Here is a 24,168-nt window from a genome sequence, read left to right on the forward strand (position 1 = left end):
GTCGACAAAGGAAGTCCTCTGAATAGGAAGTCTGGGCCTGCTGCTTCTCTGTCTGGCATGTTAAACAGGCCTGGAGACAATGGAGCCTCACGTAGCCAAGTTAGGGACACAAATCTAACCTACACCTCCCATCACTAGGCCACCTAGTCCTTCACTACATAGCAGAACAAGTGTTTGACTTAGCTAACTGCTGTTACTTAACTGGACAAATTAAACTGTGGTACTACTATCTCTGTTATAGAAAAAAAGTGATTGCCGATTCTAGGCTCTGTGGGAATAGACGGCCTGGGAAGAGTCGGTGTTAGTTAGGCCTACCCTCTTTGTGAAAGCTGTACATTTTGCAAGACTTTGCTGTTTCTACAGGGAGATACTTTTGTTGCAATACATGTTCTGTCTTGTTTCAGGTTCACCACTACAACCCAATCAACAGCAACTATGTCAGACCTCTGTGTTGGAATCAACGGGTAAGCATTACATTCACCTCCAATACACATTGTTGCATATTTATCAAAAACAGTGTTAAACACTGCCATTAAAAATAATGGAAAATGACCCACAGACATCCAGCCCCTGTTAAGAGTTATGTAATAATAACAGGCTATGAAGCAATGCAATTGCAAAACACACTGATAACTGAAGGATCTATGGTGTAAATCGCAATTAGGAGCAGCAAACAGTGAACACTGAACAGACATTGGTCGTCTTCCTATGGGTATCTGTCAGCCCCCACAGAGCCTGAGGTTGTCATCAGTGACCAGTTGAGTGTAAAAGTTGTTACATTTTAGTTAGGGCGTAGCTACGTCCAACTTTGGGATAAGAATTTAGTTGTAGCTAAGTCCGGCGTAAGCAATGGGCGTTCATGAGATTTGATGCTTTATAATGATGGTTGCTAGCCTGCGCCCATTTACTAGGCTGTTACCATCCTCGTGACCATTCTGAACTTTGCGAGGCACGTCTCATCACTTTGCAAAGCCCACCACTATGCATGTTTTCTAAACCACATCTGGATGGGTCAATCAATAATTACTGTGGGAATGACCCTCTAAATTACGAAGATATTGGAATAAAGTAGGCTAATTTAAATACTTTAAAGTAATAGCCGTGTGTGGTCAAACATGTGGTGTAACAGGGATCATTTTTAGGTCCAGCGTAGAGCACATTTTACGTTGGACATAGTTACGACCAACTGGTGCAACCAGCCCCAGAAGGTGTGGTGTTGAGGGGAGTCCGTAGTGTTAGATGGGAAGAGGAGGACCGCACTGTTAACAGATAATAAGGATTACACTGTAAACCAACACACCAATGCACATGCATCCGAGTCACACAGTTAAGTACACACTACTTCACTCACCCTTCCACATGATTTGTAAATCCTAACTCAAACATGTTAGTTTAGCAGCATCACGAGGGGATTTTAGATTTATTTTTTTTAGGGTAGAAATCCCATGTCGCCCTGTGTCTGTACTGAATCCAGCCTTTCCCTCTCTGTCCAGATTTGGCCGTATTGGCCGCCTGGTCCTCAGGGCCTGCCTGCAGAAGGGAATCAAAGTCGTTGCCATCAACGATCCCTTCATCGACCTGCAGTACATGGTGAGCTGAGTCTTTCAGTCCCTCAACCAACAGCCTTCATATAACATGGCACCCTGCCATATTAATCAGTGGTAGTATTATGTGGTAGTATTTATTGTAATAACACACCAATTACCCCATGTGTAATGAACTGATAAACAAAACTGACATTGTCAGAGAACATCAAGGTTTTCTCCAACATTCTCTTTCTCCACAGGTTTACATGTTCAAGTATGACTCCACCCACGGCCGTTACAAGGGTGAGGTGAGCATGGAGGACGGGAAGCTGATTGTGGATGACCACTCCATCTCCGTATTCCAGTGGTGAGTGACGACATCATCACGTGTGCTCGTGCGTGCAGCGTTTCTGTACATCTGAGTGAAGTTCCATTCTATGGGGCTAGGTTGATTGAATGTGTGTGCCCCTTTCTCCCTGGCTCAGAGTATTACCTCAGTGGTCTGTAATCCCTCTGGCCAGTATCTCCTCAGTGTTGCTATTGGCCTTTGAGGGCTGGTGCCACCTGTCTGCAAGGCCCAGCTCAGTGTTAACACTGAGGCTTAAAGGAAATATTCACCCATTTTGAATGTTAATCCCAAAAGTTCCAAATGAATAGACATTTCAAATGTCATTATGGCTATACACAGTGTTGTAATGATGTAGAAAAGGGAAAATGAATAAACATAAATATGGGTTGTATTTACAATGGTGTTCTTCACTGGTTGCTGCGGTGATGGTACACTGTGGTATATCACCCAATAGATATGGGAGTTTATCAAAATTGGATTCGTTTTTGAATTCTATGTGGGTCTGTGCAATCTGAGGGAAATGTGTCTCTATGGTCATACATTTGGCAGAAGGTTAGGAAGTGCAGCTCAGTTTCCACCTCATTTTGTGTGCACATAGTCTCATCTTGAGATCCAGGTCTTTCTCAATAGCAAGGCTATGCTCACTGAGTCTGTACAGTCGTGGCCAAAAGTTGAGAATAACACATTCATTTTCAAAGTCTGCTACCTCAATTTGCATATACGCCAGAATGTTATGAAGAGTGCTCAGATTAATTGCAAAGTCCTCTTTGCCATGCAAATGAACTGAACCCCAAAAAAACATTACCACTGCATTTCAGCCCTGCCACAAACGGACCAGCTGACATGTCTGTGACTCTCTCGTTAACACGGGTGTGAGTGTTGAAAAGGCTAGAGAACTCTGTCATGCTAACAGACTGGAAGCTTCAAAAGGAGGGTGGTGCCTGGAATCATTGTTCTTCCTCTGTCAAACATGGTTACTTGCAAGGAAACACGTGCTGTCATCATTGCTTTGCACAAAAAGGGATTCACAGGCAAGGATATTGCTGCCAGTAAGATTGCACCTAAATCAACCATTTTATCGGCTCATCAAGAACTTCAAGGAGAGCGGTTCAATTATTGTGAAGAAGGCTTCAGGGCCCCCAAGAAAGTCCAGCAAGCGCCAGGACCGTCTCCTAAAGTTGATTCAGCTGCGGGATTGGGGCACCACCAGTACAGAGCTTGCTCGGGAATGGCAGCAGGCAGGTGTGAGTGTATCTGCATGCACAGTGAGGTGAAGACTTTTGGAGGATGGCCTGGTGCAAAGAAGCCACTTCTCTCCAGGAAAAATATCAGGGACAGACTGATATTCGGCAAAAGGTACAGAGATTGGACTGCTGAGGACTGGGGTAAAGTCACTTTCTCTTAAGCCCCAAAATATCAGAAAGTGGAATCTGGAAAAAAGCTTGTCCGGAGAAGACGAGGTGAGCGCTACCATCAGTCCTGTGTCATGCCAACAGTAAACCATCCTGAGACCATTCATGTGTGGGGTTGCTTCTCAGCCAAGGGAGTAGGCTCACTCACAATTTTGCCTAAGAACACGGCCATGAATAAAGACTGGTACCAAAACATCCTCCGAGAGCAACTTCTCCCAACTATCTAGGAACAGTTTGGTGACGAACAATGCCTTTTCCAGCATGATGGAGCACCTTGCCATAAGGCAAAAGTGATAACTAAGTGGCTCGGGGAACAAAACATCGATATTTTGGGTCCATGGCCAGGAAACTCCCCAGACCTTAATCCCACTTGTGGTCAATCCTCAAGAAGCGGGTGGACAAACAAAAACCCACAAATTCTGACAAACTCCAAGCATTGATTATGCAAGAATGGGCTGCCATCAGTCAGGATGGGGCCCAGAAGTTAATTGACAGCATGCCAGGGCGGATTGCAGAGGTCTTGGAAAAAAGCGTCAACACTGCAAATAATGACTCTTTGCATCAACTTCATGTAATTGTCAATAAAAACCTTTGACACGTATGAAATGCTTGTAATTATACTTCAGTATTCCCTAGTAAAATCTGACAAAAATATCTAAAGACACTTAAGCAGCAAACTTAGTGGAAATGAATTTGTCATTCTCAAAACTTTTGGCCACGACTGTACATAGTCAAAGCTTTCCTTAATATCTCTCTCCCCATTAGTATGAAGCCCCATGAGATCCCATGGGGTAAAGCCGGTGCCGATTACGTCGTTGAGTCCACCGGAGTCTTCCTCAGCATTGACAAGGCCTCTGTAAGTAGCAGTACCCAGACACAAGACTGACACACTTGTGTCCTTGTCAAGCACTGATGACTATAGTGCTCCACAATGCCTTGCGCCAGCCAGATAAGTAACCCTAATGTACTTTTCCAAAATGAAACTCTAAAGACTTTATCAACAGTTCTCAGGTGTATTAGGACCAGTCAGATCCAGACACAAACATAAAATATGATGTATTAGATGTGCATTCAAGATTTGAGACTTTCTCAATGTGTTTTATTTTCTGTTTTCACAGTCCCACATCCAGGGTGGTGCCAAGCGGGTGGTTGTGTCCGCCCCCTCACCTGACGCCCCCATGTTCGTCATGGGAGTCAACGAGGACAAGTACGACCCCTCCAGCATGACCATCGTCAGGTGAGTCCCTTAATTCCTGACCAATACATTCATGATCAAAGGGCAAACTCTTCACAAGAATTGTCAACCTTTTAATAAGGGTAGCATAAATGATTCATCTGAATTGGTGACCTATTGTAATTCTCTCTGGTCATCCACAGTAATGCATCTTGCACGACTAACTGCCTGGCCCCCCTGGCTAAGGTCATCCACGACAACTTCGGCATCGAGGAGGCCCTCATGGTCAGTGTTTTTCTTCCATTAGACTGTCCATGCATCTTCATGAGCAGGGAGCATCTGAATGTCTCTTGTTCCTGTGGTCCATATTGACACATCTGCTGACGCTATGGAAACCATGCTCATCTTTTTCTCTCTCTGGTCCTCAGACCACAGTCCACGCCTACACCGCCACCCAAAAGACGGTGGACGGCCCCTCTGCCAAGGCATGGCGCGATGGCCGTGGTGCCCACCAGAACATCATCCCTGCCTCCACCGGAGCTGCCAAGGCTGTGGGCAAGGTCATCCCTGAGCTCAACGGGTCAGTAGATGGTGTGTGTGTCACAGGAGGCTGGTTGGAATGACATCAAACATGTGATTTCCATGTGGTTGACTCCATTCCAGCCATTTATGAGCCGTCCTCCCCTCAGCAGCCTCCTGTGATGGGTGTTTGCATACATTTATGTGATTGTGCCTACTACTTATCAAAGATGCTGAATGCAGATGTGTGCGTGATGAAAAAGACTGATTATACAAGTGCTGATGTAAGTCTTCTCTCTCTCTGTCAGCAAGCTGACTGGCATGGCCTTCCGTGTGCCCGTGGCTGACGTATCAGTGGTGGACCTAACCTGCCGCCTGTCCCGGCCTGGCAGCTATGCTGAGATCAAGGCGGCTGTCAAGAAGGCCGCCGAAGGACCCATGAAGGGATACCTGGGATACACTGAGGACTCTGTAAGTTAACCTCTCTAGGGTAGGTGGGACGCTAGGTCCCACCTGGCCAACATCCAGTGAGATTGCAGAACGCCAAATACAGAAAGTGTCATTATAAAAATTCAGAAAACAAAGCATATTTTACATAGGTTTAAAGATTAACTTCTTGTGACTCCAACCACTGTCAGATTTTTTAAAATGCTTTACAGCGAAAGCATACCTTACAATTATTTGAGAACATAGCCCAGCAGATAAATCATTAAACAGTAGCCAGAAAAGTAGAAGAGTTACACAAGTCAGAAATGGAGAGAAAATTAATCCCTTACCTTTGATCTTCATATGGTTGCACTCAGAAGACATTCATTTATTCAATAAATGTTCCTTTTGTTTGAAGTCTTTATATCCAAAATCCTGTTTTGTTTGCGGTTTCTTCAGTAATCCACAGGCTCAAACGCAGTCAAAACAGGCAGACAAATCCAAATTTGTATCTGTAAAGTTCATAGAAACATGTCAAATGATGTTTATATTCAATCCTCAGGTTGTTTTTAGCCTTAATGATCTATAATATTTCAACCGGACAATAACGTCGTCAATATTAAAGGTCAACAAGAAAGGTACTCTCTCGGGATTGCGCATGAAAAAGCTCTGACACGTCAGGGTCCACTCATTCAGACTGGTCTTACTCCCTCATTTATCAGAATACAAGCCTGAAACAATTTCTAAAGACAGGCATCTAGTAGAAAGCATAGGAAATGCAATTTGAGTCCTAAGTCAATGGATACTGTAATGGCATTGAATAGAAAAATCCATTCAGGAAGTAGGTTTTGTAATTTTCTCAGGTTTTTGCCTGCCAAATCAGTTCTGTTATACTCAGACACTATTTTAACAGTTTTGGAAATGAGTTTTCTATCCAAATCTACCAGTTATATGCATATCTTATCATCTGGGCCCGAGTAGCAGGCCGTTTAATTTGGGCATGCTTTTAATTCCAAATGCTGCCCCCTACCCTAGAAGTTAATTACAAAATATGTATGTCAACATGAAAGATGAGCAGAGGTGGCAATGGAGCTCAGTTTTACTGGCAATTATATGCGTTATTAGTAAGTTGTAGTTTAAAAGCAGGGCTCCCAGATGACATAGATCTCTGTATACTGCAGCTGTTCTGTTGGTGGGTTTCTCACTGCTTATTTCCTGTCCCACCAGGTTGTGTCTTCTGACTTCATTGGCGACACCCACTCCTCCATCTTTGATGCTGGCGCTGGCATCTCCCTCAACGACAACTTTGTCAAACTCATTTCCTGGTAAATAACTCCCTTAGAATTAGAGTAAATATTCAATCATTCTTAATTCTATAGTTCCTCCCCTGCTAATGCTGGACCCCTTTTTTGGTTATTCTCAGCCCTCAACTAAACTATGACTCTGTCTGTCTGTGTTTCCCCAGGTATGACAATGAGTTTGGCTACAGCCACCGTGTCGCTGACCTGTTGCTGTACATGCATTCTAAGGAGTAACTGTCCGGCTCCAGAAAGCTGCAATGGGACCCACCCCCCTTTTACATGCACTCACACCCTCCAGTGTCACACCCCTAGTACCCCCAGCCCTCCACCACTCTCTACAACACAACTTAGTCTCTGTAGTAGGCTGTGTGTACAAGTATTTGTTTTTTCCTTTATGAGAGTCCCACTGAGACGGTTTTGACTTGACAGTATGTGTTTGTCTTCCCAGAACATTGCTGTGATGTTTCCATACTGGCTGTTACCATGTAATATTGGTGTTAAAATAATTCTAGTTTAAGAGTCAAGTGAGAAAGACAAGCTACTGTAACTAAAAAAGTAATAAATCTTTACAAATGTCTCTGTCTTGCCTTGTTGTTCATGTTTCCTGTTTGCCCAGTGTTATAAGAACATGTTCTCTCACAATGACATAAGTCGTCATCTGCATTCAGGATGCAGAACATGAAGATGATGCTTGTTGATGTTTGTTACATTAATGACAGGATTTGACTTTTGTATGCACATTTGCATTATTTGAACATACACATGTTAATCCCTAAACTACAGTTTAAATAGCTGATGCTTTAGCCAGGCCAGTTTTAATACTATGCTGGAACAAAAGTCTGCATACCCTTGTTGGTACCTAGGACCAGGAGTCAAACATGATTGGCAAATTCAATATCAATCTGGTTATGCATGTTGCACTGGATGACTTCTCAGCCAGTTTATCTGACAGAATTGAACGGGTGTAAGGCCATGGGACTGAGTTTCTCAATCAAGTATCAACTCTCCAAGAACATGCAAATGCATTCTGAAAGTTCTGTTAGTCCACAATTGCAAGTGATTTAATCATGCCCTAACGGAAATCGCAGGAGACATCTAGTGGCAAATATTGTAGCACAAGGTAAACCAAATGACCGGTATATTTTCTGCATTCAACACTGTTCACATGAAATGCCACAACATTCATTATTTTGGAATGTCATTATCGCATGGTTGTACATTTCTATATTAGACAGTAGCCTAGACTACTGCACATTGTAGATGCCTGAATGACCATAATGAGCTTTAAAGGTTCAATGTAGCCATTTTATAGCTCAATCAAATAATTTCTGGGTAACAATTAAGTACCTTACTGTGATTTATTTTTGACCATTTTTAATTGAAAACAAATGTTCTTAGCAAGAGCAGACCAACTCCATCCCACCAAAAGAGGTTGACATTTCAGGCTGTCTTTTCAAACAGCTCATACACTAAAAGGGCATTATCACAATTTTACAGTTTACAGAGTACTATTCCAAGCTCATAGTTTGGAAATATTTTTAAAACGCACAAATCACGTTTTTGACTGCACTGGGCCTTTAACTCGACGTTTGACTAGTGTAGCCCTGCCGCCGCAAGATAACGCTATTATTCCTAACGTCGTTTGTCAGTGGATAATAGCGCTAACTAGCGGCTGTCCAGGCTTGCTATAGTGCTGCAAATATCCTTAAACCTATAAATTGTCATTAGTTGTTTTTTTCATGTCAACGACAATGCATGAACTATTTACTCGTTGCATGAACATCAGAAATCAGAGTTTGTAAACCTTTTCATACGAAACAATCTTGTCAGAAACTGCCGAAGTCCTGCCTTGAAATTATTACGGTTAACCATGACTCCGTTCTGTCGTTCCGTCCATTTGCTTTACACGACCCTATTTGAGTTTCTGTCCAAATGCACGAGCGGAACCATAGGTCGGGGACATCAAGGAATAGCGGAATCATTTAATGGTAGGATTTTGGTAGTTTCCGGGTCGTTACTAGTTACCACAGCCACAAAGTTATAAACCCCGCCTATTTCTACAATTTATATTCTTAAAATCTGATTTGGAACCTTAGAAAATCCACACTGCTAACCTTATGCATAACCACCCTAACCTTAAATTAAGACCAAAAGGCACATTTTTGTTTTTAATTTTCTACGATATAGCCAATTACGACTTTGTGGCTGTGGTAACTACTGGAAAACTAGTTTCCGTCCTTCTACCAACGCGTTAGCAAACTAGCATTAGCATCTTAATAATCCCTCGGTCAACCTGAGTAAGTACAGGTATTTCTAAATGATTCGTGTCGATCTTCATTTAGACGTGTGTTCTTTATACGCATTTAACTTATCTAACATATTTAAATTTATAATGGGTTAGACCTTGCACGGAAGCAACCTTTTGAGCGTGCAGGAAGAGAGGATGCTAGCAAGTAACGTTAACGTCACTGTTAGATTATCTGCTCCAATGCTTCTAAAGTAACTAACGTTAGCCTGCTAATATTGTGTCGATAATTGTTGCTAGCTAACAGCCATCATGTCTTCATTCATTCACAGACTCGTTGGAGGATTCGCCAGTGTTGGACTCCCTGGCAATATGACGCTATTTCATTTCGGGAATTGCTTTGCCTTGGCTTATTTTCCCTACTTTATAACCTACAAATGCAGTGGATTGTAAGTATCAGCACCTCTCATACTATATAAAATGCATTGGATTAATTTGTTAGTTTACCCCATACATTTAGCTACTGAACATATATTTTTTAATGATCTGTTCACTAGCTAGTCACCCTTACTGGGCTCCTGAGTGGCACAATGCACTGTATCTCAGTGCAAGAGCCATCACTACAGTCCCTGGTTCGAATCCAGTGTAGGCCGTCATTGTAAATAATAATTTGATTTTAACTAATTTGCAGAGTTAAATATAATTAATATTTTAGAGGGTGAAATGTAATCTACATGGAAATGTCAGCAGATTGAGAGGAAGTCAGCCAATCCTCCTGCCACTCTAGGCAGCCATGTGTCTGTATACTAGAATGTTTTAAACAATGTCTTTCTCTTGATCCCTATTGTAGATCAGAATATAATGCATTCTGGAGATGTGTTCAAGCAGGAGCTACCTACCTATTTGTGCAGCTATGCAAGGTGAACATTGACTGTCCGAACTGTCTGTTTTCTGAAAAGCAATAAAAGTACCATCATTCTGTCAAAGGAACTAAAAACTGCTTGATTACTAATGTAGCCTACTAGTTATTAGTTATTACTAGTTAATATGTATCCTACTAGGGCAGCAGGTAGCCTAGCGGTTAGTAACCGAAAGGTCACTGGTTTGAATACTCGAGCCGACAAGGTGAAAAATCTGTCAATGTGCTCTTGAGTAAGGCAATTATCCCTAATTTGCTACAAGGGTGCAGTACAACTATGGCTGACCATGTAAAACAGCATGTTTCACTGCACCTATCCGGTATATGTGACAATACAAAAACATTTGTTACTGCATTAACAATGTCTCTGTTACAGATGCTATTTCTGGCCACATTTTTCCCTACGTGGGAGGGAGGAGCTGGCGTGTATGACTTTGTTGGTGAGTTTATGAAGGCCACGGTGGACCTAGCAGACCTTCTGGGCCTGCATCTGGTCATGTCCAGGAACGCAGGGAAGGGAGAGTACAAGATCATGGTGGCAGCGATGGGATGGGCCACAGCAGAGCTCGTTATGTCAAGGTACATTCTCTTTCTCTATCTTTCTCTGTTCCCCTGCTGTTTCTCTTTAAATCTCTTTGGGTGCATTCCAGATTCACATTAATTTCAGTGTAGATTATAGTCATTCACTACCCAAGCTCACTGGTGTAGTTGTCAGTATGTTTAATTGCAATGGTGTCTCTTGTATTTAATCCTCTTGCCCTGTCATCCAGGTGTATACCTCTATGGGTGGGTGCCAGAGGCATTGAGTTTGACTGGAAGTACATACAGATGAGCTTCGACTCCAACATCAGCCTGGTAAATCCCCCTGCACTGACACTTATACTGCTGAATCAAATAGACATTTATTTAGACTTCCAGTAAATACTTAGATAATGAATACTCATCAACATTACATTTCCTGTGGCAGGCTTGGAAGAAGTCTAGTTTTTAAGGAAATTCGGTGTCGTGTTCTATTTCAGGTGCACTATATCGCCATGGCAGCAGTGGTGTGGATGTTCACGCGGTACGACCTCCCGAAGAGCTTCCGTCTGCCTGTGACTGTACTGCTAGGGCTGTGTGTATACAAGGCCTTCCTCATGGAGTGAGTATCACGTACTTCAACGTACCCAGGGAAGGGAACCGTGGAACTGCATACTGTAGAAATGGTCATCCTCACAGAGCTGGTTTTCAGCTCATAGTGCTCATCTGTTCTGGGGAGGGAACTGAAGTTTTTCTCTACACCACTAGAGGTCATTATAAACACTGCTAGCTACAGTTGTGTAATGGTCTGGATAACCAACCCCTATTTTTCAAAAGAAACAATACAGTATTGAAATGGTACTGAAAACAATGACACCTCCAAGTTCATGTCATAATCCATCGTAATTATGTTAGCAACAATCAGTTTCATGGTAGCCAACAACTGACATATTGGTAAAAAACAAAGCTACACAACCATAATCATAATTGTTCATAGACATCTACTCATTTTCTCCTCTGTCCTCTAACTTCTCTCAGGTTGTTTGTCCATGTGTTCCTGCTGGGGAGCTGGACAGCCCTCCTGGTGAAGGCGGTGCTCACTGGATCCATCTCCCTCTGTTCTCTCTTCCTTTTCGTCACACTGGTGCACAGCAACTGAGACTGGCTGGGAGCCCAAACAAAGAGGGTCTTTAACACACACACACAGGGCCTTTCAACCAGACTGCGCCTGTACAGATTAATTTTGTATCGCTCAGAAAGAGGGCAGGAATATGAGCATTCATGATTTCAGACTTTTTTTGTTATGATACTTATTTTTTTTAAATGTATGATTTATTATTGTGCTGGAATTAGTACGGTAGATTGAGTATTTATAACAAGTGGATGAAAGTGGATGACTCTTAAGCGTTGTAGTACAATTACTATACTACTTTAACATGTAAGCAGATGGTACAATACTGTTGTTACACTGTGTGTGCTCAGCTGCATTACTGCAGGTATGAAAGAGATTAACTTAATCTCATTCAACATGATGAAATACAAATGTTGGCACACTTCTTGTCACATGACTGAAGCAGCATAATGGCTTATTTATGTTGTAAGATTACATGACATGGTAACAGTGGGTTATGCTACTCTATGGAAATTTAGTGAGGTGTGTGTGAATGGCCAATAAATGACTTCATATGCTACTTTTGAGTTGTGCATTGTGCTTATTACACAATATATACTATACAAAATCTAATTAAAACATCTACAAAAGGGAGGAGATGGAGGTCAAATTTGTACTCAACTTTGAGGTGTAGTTCAGGCTCCTCGTATGAGAGCTTTATGTATGGTGTGGTGTTGTAAGGAGAAGAAAATCACATTTTCACACCTGACGTGCACGCATACTGTTACTACAAACCCCATTATGTACTGTGTGACCCAACTCGGCTGGTTTCCATGGTGACTTGGTGTCTGTACAGTAGTGGGCTTGTCCTTGAATGATGAATACTCTTGTTGTGTCCAGATTCCCACACATATTGCCTTTCCAATCTGAAGGATCGGTGCTCCACACCTACCACCGGAATGCCACTTCTAATTCACTGGAGATAATAGATTGTTCCCCTTGTAGTTAGCCTTACAATGACCAGTCTAGTCTGTGGAAACCTGTTGACCAGTCTAGTCTGTGTAGAAACAATGTTGACCAGTCTAGTCTGTATAGAACCCTGTTGACCAGAATAGTCTGTGTGGAAACCTATTGACCAATCTGTATTGAAACTTGTTGTCAATGGCAAGGTAGACCTATTTGTAATGGTTGCAACATTAGGTGAGACGTCTCATTGTTTGCTTACCCTATAGCTGTGGGGAACAGATAGACAGTGAAAAGGTTTACAAACGCTCCTTCCTTTCTTGAATTGGGTTTACTGCTTCTTGTGTTGGCCATCCATCCCATCTCAAGCCCTCTGGGGGACCTCAGGAGGCTGAAGATATTTGGCTTGTCACCTAAAACTCTCACAAACATTTACAGACGTACAATTGAGAGTATCCCGTTGGGCTGTATCACCGCCTGGTACGGCAACTGCACCGTCCACAACCGCAGGGCTCTCTCCACAGGGTGGTGTGGTCTGCACAACGCATCACCGGGGGCAAACTACCTGCCCTCCAGGACACCTACACCACCCGATATCACAAGTCCAAAAAGATCATCAAGGACAACAACTGCCTGTTCATCCCCGCTACCATCTAGAAGGCAAGGTCCGTACAGGTGCATCAAAGCTGGGACCGAGAGACTGAAAAATAGCTTATATTTCAAGGCCATCAGACTGTTAAACAGCCATCAATAACACAGAGAGGCTACTGCCTACATACAGACTTGAAATCATTGGCCACTCTAACAAATGGATTACTAGTCACTTTATTAATGCCACTTTAATAATGATGTATACATATCTTGCATTACTCTTCCAATATGTATAAACTGTATTTTATACCATCTATTGCATCTTGCCTATGCCGCTTGGTCATTGCTCATCCATATATGTATATGTACATATTCTTATTCCATTCCTTTACTTAGTTTGTGTGTATTAGGTATTTGTTGTGGAATTGTTAGATTACTTGTTAGATATTGCTGCACTGTCGGAACTAGAAGCACAAGCATTTCACTACACTAAATAACATCTGCAAGCCATGTGTATGTGACCAATAAAATTTGAGTTGATTTCATTTGATTATGCCCTTGACAAAGGCCCCATTGCAATAAAGGGCTACAAGAGAGGGAGGGGTACTTTCCTCTCTGACATTTGCATTGATGTATTAAACATATCCCTCTAGGTCAGGGCTGAACTGGCAGAACCTTACTGTAGGCTATACCTGAGTCTGAAATATGCCAATGATTTCAAAGTTCAGGACAGGGATGTGTTTGCTATAACTTACCCCAAATCAGGTAATTGATGAAATAGATTTCCATATCTCAGTGTGATCTGCAAGCCTTTAGGCACCTTTTTCAAATTCAAGGATCAACAGCTTGACTTGATCAAACATGACATAACTTAACCAATTTTGGTGTTGTAACTGCATCTTTGGATGGGTCCAAATCTACCTATTCAAAATGTATTATTAGTAGTAGTATTAGTATGAGCAATTCTTATTTTAATTATTATGAATGATTATTATTAGTGTATTATTGTAATTGGATTATGCTGCTATCTGCTGAGTGAATTATATTTTTTTGCATCTGCTTCCCTCCCATTTTACTGACGCACATACGTTGTTTTTGACGAAAAGTAGCATACTTTAACTCTGTAAACTGTGTTTAAGTATGGCGAATTATGAAAATTATATAGTTTATCGCGGACTTTTGTGTCCGAAAGAAACTCACTCTTTTGAAAGTTTTAAATACGCGGAGGAAATGAAAGTTGAGGATGAAGATATTTTCACAGTAACACCCGAAGTCTGGTAAGAACATACTGTACTATAACGTTAGTAATAGACTGTATTTAAATAATTTAGGCTAAGAATTGGTTTGGCTTCATGTCATTTACAGTACCCAATTGTCATACCGGTAAAAGTCACCTAGTACAATACTACTTGAGCAAAAGTCTAAAAGTATTTGGTTTTAAATATACTTAAGTATCAAAAGTAAGTCTAATTGCTAAAATATACTTAAGTATCTAAAGTAAAAGTATAAATAATTTCAAATTCATTAAAATGAAGCAAAGCAGACGGCACCATTTTCTTGTTTTTAAAACGTACGGATAGCCAGGGGCACACTCCAACACAGAAGATCTTATCTACAAAATATGCATTTGTGTTCAGTGAGTCAGCCAGACCAGAGGCGGTAGGGATGACACGTGTTCTCTTGATAAGTGCATGCATTTCACAATTTTCCTGTCCTGCTGCATTCAAAATGTAGTAAGTACTTCTGGTTGTCAGTGAAAATGTATGGAGTAAAAAGTACAATGTTTTCTTTAGGAATAGAGTGAAGTAAAAGTTGACAAAAATATAAATATTAAAGGACAGATACACCAAAATACTACTTAAGTATTACTTTATAAAATATTTTTACTTAAGTAGTTTACACCAATGCAGTTTAGTCGCCCAGGCATTGCAGTTGGACATTTTCTCAAAACTTGGCTCAGTGTACTGGTACACCGTGGATATAGCCAAGTCTTCGTTACTCTCTAATCTTACTACATTTGCACACACTAGATATAGATTTTTCTATTGTGTTTTTGACTGTACGTTTGTTTATCCCATATGTAACTCTGTTGTTTTTGTCTTACTGCTTTGCTTTATCTTGGCCAGGTCGCAGTTGTAAATGAGAACTTGTTTTCAACTGGCCTACCTGGTTAAATAAAGGTGAAAACAAAAACATTTAATTGTGTATTTAGTCCTCATTATTATTTTTCAATTATTTTTATACATTTTTTACTCTCTGCATTGTTGGGAAGGGACCGTATGTAAGCATTTCAGTGTTAGTCTACACCTGTTGTTTATGAAGCATATGACGAATAAGATTTGAATTGAAATGGTCCTAAAGTCCTACTGCCACAGGAATGACTTGTGGTTAACTGGATATTTTGTAACTTTGTTAGTATTTTTATTGAACTTGGTGCTTAGGTCAAAGACCGACTTTCAAATCAAAGTTTATTGTTCGCGTAATACAGATCTGCAGATGTTATCGCAGGTGCAGCGAAATGCATATGTTTCCAGCTCCAACAGTGCAGTAATATCTAGCAATTCACACATAATCCAAAAAGTTTAAAAACAATAATTTCATTTCTGAACTATTCTTGTGTAGTACTTATTTCAAATGTATTTTCATATAAACAACTGGTAGTTGAATACATTTAAATTAGCCATAATCTGGTAATAACATACTTATCATAAATAGTAAAATACTATAAGTTATATTGCACATTGTATACATCTGACAGTCACATGGTACTGTGTCTTGTTTTTTCTTACTGCTGAGGATTTAGATAAAGGGTTGTGCTCACATAGTGCTGTATAGTCAGAGGAACATAAAAAGTTTGTTGACTTGCAGGCATAGTCTTCAGATGACAGCAGTCCTAATGTAACCATAAGAAGTTTGTTGTACAAAAACTTGAGGGTCCTCACTGCAACAATTTAATTAACATTTTCATAACAAGGTGCGGGAGACAACACTTTGCGGCTCTGTCAGTTAGGAATCTCCTTATTGACTTCACGAACCATTTGGCATTGAACACATGGTCCGCAGAAAGCAGTCACACACCAGTCATCGCAAATGGTTCCCTGTAGAAATCAACATATTATTAGGGTGGCTAAGGTGATATCAACTTCTCACATTCCTATGTCGTAGGCCTATAATGATCAGTCCCTAAGCCCTGACTAGCGCTGGCCCTGACAGGGTGAGGATGAGACAGATAACACAAAGGGCTGATTTACTGGACACAGATTACGCATAGTCCTGGACTAAAAAGCATGGCCAAAGGATAATTCCCATTGAAATAGCATTTTTTTTGTCCAGGATGTAGCTTAACGTTAGTCCAGGACACCGCCTCAAAGTACTTTGTGATATAACTGAGTTGATGCTGTACAAAGATAATGTTGATTAGTGTGCATGAGGTAGTGGAGAAACAGGTAATGGAAATGTTCAACAATACAATAATTTCTATACAGCTGTACAATCAGCAACATGCCATATGCATACCTCTATGTTATACCGCTCCCGAATGCTGGTTCGCAACATAAAATGTGTCCATGGAACATGAGAGAGTAGGAAACACTCTCCGTATTTCTCTGCCATTTTAATGGCCTGAATGCATGGACAGAAAAACCCACAGAGACCTGTTGGTATGAATGAACAGGCAAGTAAATGATGACTGAAACCGACCCAATTACACTCCTCTGTAAATGAACTGTATTTGGACAGTGAAGCTAAAATGTATAACTTGGCTCTATACACCAGCATTTTGGCTTAGACAACAAATGTTTCATATGAGGCGACAGTACATAATGTCACATTTCCATACATATCCATTTGGAAATGAATGCACTTTATGTATTTAGTCCTCCCATTTGACAGTGTCAAGTATTTTAGCATATTCAATCAGGCCCAGATTCTGACCAAAGATAAGAAAGCATAAATGGAATGTCATTCTCTTTTTATATTTATGTACTTTTCTCTGCATATTCAGACCTTGAATTTAAGTATGAAAATAGCATGCTATTCACCCACTATTCGTTTAAGGTGGAGCTTGAATACATGAAGGTGTGGCAGAGGTGTGTCTACAGATACACCGTATTCTGACCTTGACTTAATTCTCTAATAATTCCACCACCTTTATGTGTGAAGGAACCATGAATAAGGTCTAGCGAACCTACCTGTTCCATGTCTTGGAGGTCTACAGACAATTCCTTAGACCTCATGGCTTGGTTTTTGCTCTAACGTGCACTGTCTACTGTGGGACCTTATACAGACAGGTGTGTGCCTTTTCAAATCATGTCCAATCAATTGTATTTACCCCAGGTGGACTCCAATGAAGTTGTAGAAACATCTCAAGGATGATCAATGGAAACAGGATGCACCTGAGCTCTATTTCGAGTCTCATAGCAAAGGGTCAGAATGCTTATGTAAATACTTGTGTTTTAATAAATTTGCAAACATTTCTAAAAAACATGTTTTCACTTTGTCATTATGGAGTATTGTGTGGACAGTCGTGGCCAAAAGTTTTCAGAATTACATAAATATTAATTTTCACAGTCTGCTGCCTCAGTTTGTATGATGGCAATTTGCATATATTCCAGAATGTTATGAAGAGTGATCAGATGAATTGCAAAAAATTGCAAAGAAGCCACTTCTCTCCAAGAAAAACATCAGGGACAGACTGATATTCTGCAAAAGGTACAGGGATTGGACTGCTGAGGACTGGGGTAAAGTCATTTTCTCTGATGAATCCCCTTTCCGATTGTTTGGGGCATCCGGAAAAAAGCTTGTCCGAAGAAGACCAGGTGAGCGCTACCATCAATCCTGTGTCATGCCAACAGTAAAGCATCCTGAGACCATTCATGTGTGGGGTTGCATCTCAGCCAAGGGAGTTGGCTCACTCATAATTTTGCCTAAGAACACAGCCATGAATAAAGAATGGTACCAACACATCCTCCGAGAGCAACTTCTCCCAACTATCTAGGAACAGTTTGGTGACGAACAATGCCTTTTCCAGCATGATGGAGCACCTTGCCATAAGGCAAAAGTGATAACTAAGTGGCTCGGGGAACAAAACAAAACAAAACTCCCCAGACCTTAATCCCACTTGTGGTCAAACCTCAAGAGGCGGGTGGACAAACAAAAACCCACAAATTCTGACAAACTCCAAGCATTGATTATGCAAGAATGGGCTGCCATCAGTCAGGATGTGACCCAGAAGTTAATTGACAGCATGCCAGGGCCGATTGCAGAGGTCTTGAAAAAGAAGGGTCAACACTGCAAATATTGACTCTTTGCATCAACTTTATGTAATTGTCAATAAAAGCCTTTGACACTTATAAAATGCTTGTAATTATACTTCACTATTCCATAGTAACATCTGACAAAAATATCTAAAGACACTGAAGCAGCAAACTTTGTGGAAATTAATATTTGTGTCATTCTCAAAACTTTTGGACACGACTGTAGAATGTTGAGAGAAAAAAATATTTAATCAATTTTAGGGCTGTAACGTCACAAAATGTGGAAAAAGTCAAGGGGTCTAAATACTTTCCGAAGGCAATGTAAATAAGGTCCCGCAGTGCACGTCACAGCAAAAACCAAGCCATGGGGTCGAAGGAATTGTCCGTAGAGCTCCGAGACAGGATTGTGTCGAGGCACAGATCTGGGGAAGGTTACCAAAAAAGTTCTGCAGCATTAAAGGTCCCAAGAACACAGTGGCCTCCATCATTCTTAAATGGAAGAAGTTTGGAACCACCAAGAATCTTGCTAGAGATGGCCGCCCGGCCAAACTGAGTAATGGGGGGAGAAGGGCCTTGATCAGGGAGGCGACCAAGAACCTGATGGTCCCTCTGACAGAGCTCCAGAGTTCCTCTGTGGAGATGGGAGAACCTTCCAGAAGGACAACGATCTCTGCAGCAATCCACCAATCAGGCCTTAATGGTAGAGTGGCCAGGCGGAAACCAATCCTCAGTAAAAGGCACATGACAGCCTGCTTGGAGATTGCCAAAAGGCACCTAAAGGACTCTCAGACCATGAGAAACAAGATTCTCTGGCCTGATGAAACCAAGATTGAACTCTTTGGCCTGAATGCCAAGCGTCACGTCTGGAGGAAACCTGGCACCACCTCTACGGTGAAACATGGTTGTGGCAGAATAATGCTGTGGGGATGTTTTTCAGCTGCAGGGACTTGGAGACTAGTCAGGATCAAGGGAAAGATGAACGGAGCAAAGTACTAAGAGATCCTCGTGACTGGGGCGAAGGTTCACCATCCAACAGGACAACAACCCTAAGCACACAGCCGAGATAATGCAGGAGTGGCTTCGGGACAAGTCTCTGAATGTCCTTGAGTGGCCCAGCCAGAGCCCGGATTTCAAACCGATCGAACATCTCTGGAGAGACTTGAAAATAGCTGTGCAGCGAAGCTCCCCATCCAACCGGACAGAGCTTGAGAGGATCTGCAGAGAAGAATGGGAGATACTCCTCAAATACAGGTGTGCCAAGCTTGTAGCATCATACCCAAAAGAAGACTTGAGGTTGTTATCGCTGCCGAAGGTGCTTCATCAAAGTATTGAGTAATGAGTAGGGACACACCTACTTTTACTATTTTCTAGATTGTAGAATAATAGTGAAGACATCAAAACTATAAAATAACACATATGGAATCATGTAGTAACCAAAAAAGTGTTTAACAAATCCAAATATATTTTAAGATTCTTCAAAGTAGCCACCCTTTGCCTTGATGGAGTGCTGCATCAGATGACCTGGCCTCCACAATCACCCAACCCCAACCCAATTGAGATGGTTTGGGATGAGTTGGACCGCAGAGTGAAGGAAAAGCAGCCAACAAGTGCTCAGTATATGCGGGAATTCCTTCAAGACTGTTGGAAAAGCATTCCAGGTGAAGCTGGTTGAGAGAATGCCAAAGTGTGCAAAGCTGTCATCATGGCATAGGTTCGCTACTTTGAAGAATCTCAAATATAAAATATATTTGGATTTGTTTAACACTTTTTTGGTCACTACATCATTCCATATGTGTTATTTCATAGTTATGATGTCTTCACTATTATTCTACAATGTAGAAAATAGTAAAAAAAAAATATATAAAAAAAACTTGAATCAGTAGGTGTGTCCAAACTTTTGACTGGTACTACATATACATTTGCAAAAATGTCTAAAACCCTGTTTTTGCTTTGCCATTATGGGGTATTGTGTGTAGGTTGATGAGGGGGGAAAACAATTTAATCCATTTTAGAATAAGGTTGTAACTTGTGGAGAAAAAAATTACATGTGGAAAAAGTCAAGGGGTCTGAATACTTTCCAAATGCACTGTATATTGTGCCCAATAAAAAAGAATGGTGAATAATGTATTGAGTCAATTTCAAATCACTTTTATTGTAAATAAGAATATATAATGTTTCTGAATATTTCTACATTAATGTGGATGCTACCATGATTACGGATAGGCCTAATCATGAATGAATAGCAAATAAGGATGAGTGAGAAAGTTACAGATGCCCCAAAAACATGCTAACATCTCACCATTACCAATAACAGGGGAAGTCACGATTTTATTGGGGGTATGATAGTTATGCATCTGTAACTTTCTTACTCATCATTATTCACAATTCATTCATGATTATCCCTAATCATGGTAATATCCACATGAATGTAGAAGTGTTCAAAGACATATTATATTCTTATTTACAATAAAAGAGACTGAAAAATGACACAATCAATTATTTACCATTAATTTCTATTGGGCAACCAAACCAAACTGCAAATGCATCCACCAAGTTTGTAGAGTCACAAGCATGATGTAGTCATTGTGTGCTAGGTATATGGGACCAAATAAGAAAAGTTTCACAAAATGTAATACACTATAAGTGAATTTGTCCAAATACATATGACAGCTTCAAATGGGGGTCTAGATAGGCTACATAAAGTGCTTTCTTTTCTAAATGGTAAAACAGATATGTATGAAAATACCCTCATATAGAAGGTGCATTGCGTACTGTTTGTTGCCTCATATAAGTTAACATGTTTGATCTCAAATCCAAAATGCTGTAATATAAAGCCAAATTAAACGTTTTAGTTTCACTGTCAAAATAAATATGTAGTTGTACATGTTGGCTCGTATTAATCAAATAGTATGCAAACAATCAACATGTGTAGGTACCATTCTAGCCATTACTTACAGACATCTCTGTCGACACAGCAATCCATCACTCCAGAGCTCCATGTCTTTTTCTGGATCCCGGCAAACTGGCCCCCAGCTAAAGTCCTTGGTTGTCTTGTAGTGGCGTCTTGAAATACGTTGCACATATTTCCTGCAACTACCCTGCTCAATGAATATAAATTAATACATAATTAATATAGGCCTAGATTTTACTTCTAGCTAGCTCATCATACGAATAGCTAGCTAGCTACTGTGGCTAGCTTGCTAGCTACCTAGCAACAGTAGCCAGTTACTTGAGCAAATGTAAATATTATAAAATACAATTATCTGCAAAGTAATGCATTTACATTCTTAATGTTTACTCTTTAGTAAACTTTTATTTTGCGTTTCAAAAACGTACCTAGAGGTTAACAAACAAGCCTAATCTAGCTAGAAAGTTAGTTTATGGCACGCTTTGGTGTTTAGGATGTTACTAGGCAACGGTAATTCATAAATTGCATTCCACAGCCACGATCATCCCTCCATCCATTGCCATTACTATAAAAATGTGTTGAAAATTATGTGAGAGTATTTCCTCATGTACTTTACTTTGTACTTTACATTGTCATTGTTTTAGCAACAAACAATAATCAATAGTCAAATTGACAGCTGCATGTGCAAGAAAATAAACAAAAACATTTATTATGGTTGTGCACAATATATAAAAGTTGTATAATCGTACATGCAGGTTTATTCTGCCTTTTTCTAAATTCCATGCATGACTTATTCAATTGGAATTCATCAGATACTGTATGTAATATAAAGCCATCAGTGTTTTTCTTCTTCTTTTATTAGGTATGCACAGACCCCCAAAACTCAAATGGATTGATTGCCTTTCAATCTCAACACAGCTGGTGTTTCATCTCTCTTGCCATCTGACATAGAGCACAGGGTCCACAGAACATGTGCACTGCCCAGTCATCAATTATGCTGCCCTAGAAATACAGAGGGATGATAAAATATATATATATATATATATATATATATATATATATATATATATATATTGCTTATTGGTGACTACTGTACTGTATAAGTACACATAAATCATACAGTCAAACCAAGCTATCAAAATTGACAATGATGTTGTTTAGCAATATCACTGTGATGATAAAAAAAGTAGTTATTCATTAATACACAGATGTTTTGTAGGTTTGTTGCACTGTACTAGACAGCTATCTCACCGGGATGTTGTATCTCTCTCTCATTGATGTGCGCATCATCATCATAGTTGTTGGCAGCAGGGGGAGACAGAAGCATTCACCATACCTCTCAGCCATCTGACAGGCTAGGCACATTGAACAGAAGGTACCACACAAACCTGGAAGATACAAATTATTATGAAATTGTCGACATTATAGCTTGTAAAGGTTTATGTTTGCTATTACAGCCTACACTTACAGACTCTCCTGTCAATGCAACAGTCCAGAATCCTTGAGTTCCACTTTGCCGGAGTATTGGGTTGACTCATTACTGCTCCATCACACACTCCATATCCAGATTTGCAGGCTGAAATAATAAGAAATGTATAGGTATGTTGAAGAAAATTGGGACCTGCTGCAATCATTAGAACATTTAACCATGCTCTACAGTGTGACCATTTTACTCACATATACGCCTAAATATGTTGCTGTGCAACCTTGAATTGAAATTTAGGAGCACCAATGAGCCTAGAAAAATCAAGGATTACAGTTTTATTACCTCAAATGTTTTATTTTGCTCCTAAATTTCTTTAGGTGCTCCTACATATTTTCATTATTTGTATAAAAATAGAAAAATACAATTTTTAAAGATAATCGTAGCCCTATTTAAATATTATATTTATTTTTTTTACAAATATTGTCTGTTTGGGGTCATTTTGAACAGGGTAGGGTAGGGTCGGTTACTGAAGTGATACTGTAATCTGAAATACAGGGCATGATTATCCTATAGCTGCGCTTAATAGTAACTTTACCAATCATACCAATTAGAAAGAAAGGAGGTTTGTAAGTGTGGAGCTCACTTATTTAATTATTATTAGGCCTGGCTATGTTCTCCTCTACCGCCATCTATAGGGAATCTAGCTTACTGCGTTAGGAACAAACTTCTGCAGAGGTCTGATATGTACTTCCTCCCGAGGAAAGGTTTGTTTGATTTATAATTGGCGAATTTTTAAAAATAATTGTTAGCTAGCTAGTTACAAACTCAATTCCAGTTGCTAACCACAGCATCATCACAAGCTGAGCTCTAACGTTAGTTTAGTACAACTACAGCATTTGTTCCTAAGGGACCTTAATTTCAACAACCACAAAACGTTACAAACAATTACCGTAAGCACTCAACAGGCTTGGACTCAACAATGCGTTTCCGTTTTACCTTTTTTTTTCTCCATTTGAAATCACTCCATTTGACAACCTCATCCAGCGAAGTTGATAGGCAACGCCAGTGTCAGTGAGCTGTTATTAGAACGGTTGCCAAAATTAAATCTAAACACTAACGTTATTGACTGATTGGCGGGAGACTGGGTGGGAGCTTGAAAAGTATTCTCTGAGATTTTAGCACATGACATGGCTATTTATTTATACATAAATGATTCAGTCCAATCAATTAAACTGTTTTGATAGTCAAAGGCAAATATTCAAGTTTTAATGTCACATGCACAAGTACAGTGAAATGCCTTTCTTGCACATTCTAAAGTTAACACGTTGAATAATTTGCCAAAAATAGATCCGAATATTTGCAATATAATACTGTATTGTATAGATAATCAAGACGGGTCTATAAATGCAATGAAAGACAATTCAATAAAAAATATATTTACTTTAGTATGGAGGCTGTCTAAAGTTGAATTATATTTTTTTCTCATTTTGAAAATGCACTACCCGTAATTAGTTGAATAGACAA

At 40.2% G+C, this 24,168-nt stretch overlaps 3 protein-coding genes and 1 long non-coding RNA gene across 5 annotated transcripts; 2 read left to right on the forward strand and 2 right to left on the reverse strand.

The window, feature by feature from the left end:
• Window positions 1-404: 404 nt before the first annotated feature.
• Window positions 405-7,284, forward strand: LOC100135863 (glyceraldehyde-3-phosphate dehydrogenase; the record flags this gene model as incomplete). Its single annotated transcript, NM_001124246.1, is given in 10 exon segments — window positions 405-464; window positions 1,494-1,590; window positions 1,787-1,893; window positions 4,053-4,143; window positions 4,406-4,524; window positions 4,665-4,746; window positions 4,890-5,041; window positions 5,289-5,451; window positions 6,634-6,731; window positions 6,872-7,284. Coding segments are annotated over 10 exon segments (1,008 nt in total). The 3' UTR covers window positions 6,942-7,284.
• Window positions 7,285-8,658: 1,374 nt separating this feature from the next.
• Window positions 8,659-12,081, forward strand: tmem147 (BOS complex subunit TMEM147). Of its 2 annotated transcripts, none has more exons than XM_021625604.3 (7): window positions 8,659-9,004; window positions 9,285-9,401; window positions 9,803-9,872; window positions 10,248-10,450; window positions 10,642-10,726; window positions 10,891-11,012; window positions 11,429-12,081. In XM_021625604.3, the coding sequence occupies exons 2-7, from the start codon at window positions 9,325-9,327 to the stop codon at window positions 11,547-11,549; spliced, it is 678 nt and encodes a 225-aa protein (XP_021481279.1). In that variant the 5' UTR covers window positions 8,659-9,004; window positions 9,285-9,324; the 3' UTR covers window positions 11,550-12,081. The 2 variants fall into 2 exon arrangements, with proteins under 2 accessions (XP_021481279.1, XP_021481289.1); XM_021625614.3 differs by having other exon boundaries at window positions 8,734-9,014.
• A 3,583-nt stretch (window positions 12,082-15,664) lies between these two features.
• On the reverse strand, window positions 15,665-21,730 carry LOC110533695 (uncharacterized). The gene is made up of 4 exons (XR_002475018.3): window positions 21,647-21,730; window positions 21,266-21,408; window positions 16,572-16,708; window positions 15,665-16,153 (listed from the first exon to the last, which is right to left on the reverse strand). It is a non-coding gene; the product is annotated as an uncharacterized LOC110533695 (long non-coding RNA).
• Window positions 21,731-21,901: 171 nt separating this feature from the next.
• On the reverse strand, window positions 21,902-23,733 carry LOC149984915 (cornifelin homolog A-like). The gene is made up of 4 exons (XM_090193334.1): window positions 23,641-23,733; window positions 22,687-22,794; window positions 22,470-22,606; window positions 21,902-22,220 (listed from the first exon to the last, which is right to left on the reverse strand). The coding sequence occupies exons 1-4, from the start codon at window positions 23,654-23,656 to the stop codon at window positions 22,128-22,130; spliced, it is 354 nt and encodes a 117-aa protein (XP_090049460.1). The 5' UTR covers window positions 23,657-23,733; the 3' UTR covers window positions 21,902-22,127.
• Window positions 23,734-24,168: the final 435 nt, after the last annotated feature.

The sequence above is a fragment of the Oncorhynchus mykiss genome, chromosome 2, assembly GCF_057628025.1.
Source record: "Oncorhynchus mykiss isolate SJ-2025 chromosome 2, ASM5762802v1, whole genome shotgun sequence".
NCBI classification, from domain to species: domain Eukaryota; kingdom Metazoa; phylum Chordata; class Actinopteri; order Salmoniformes; family Salmonidae; genus Oncorhynchus; species Oncorhynchus mykiss.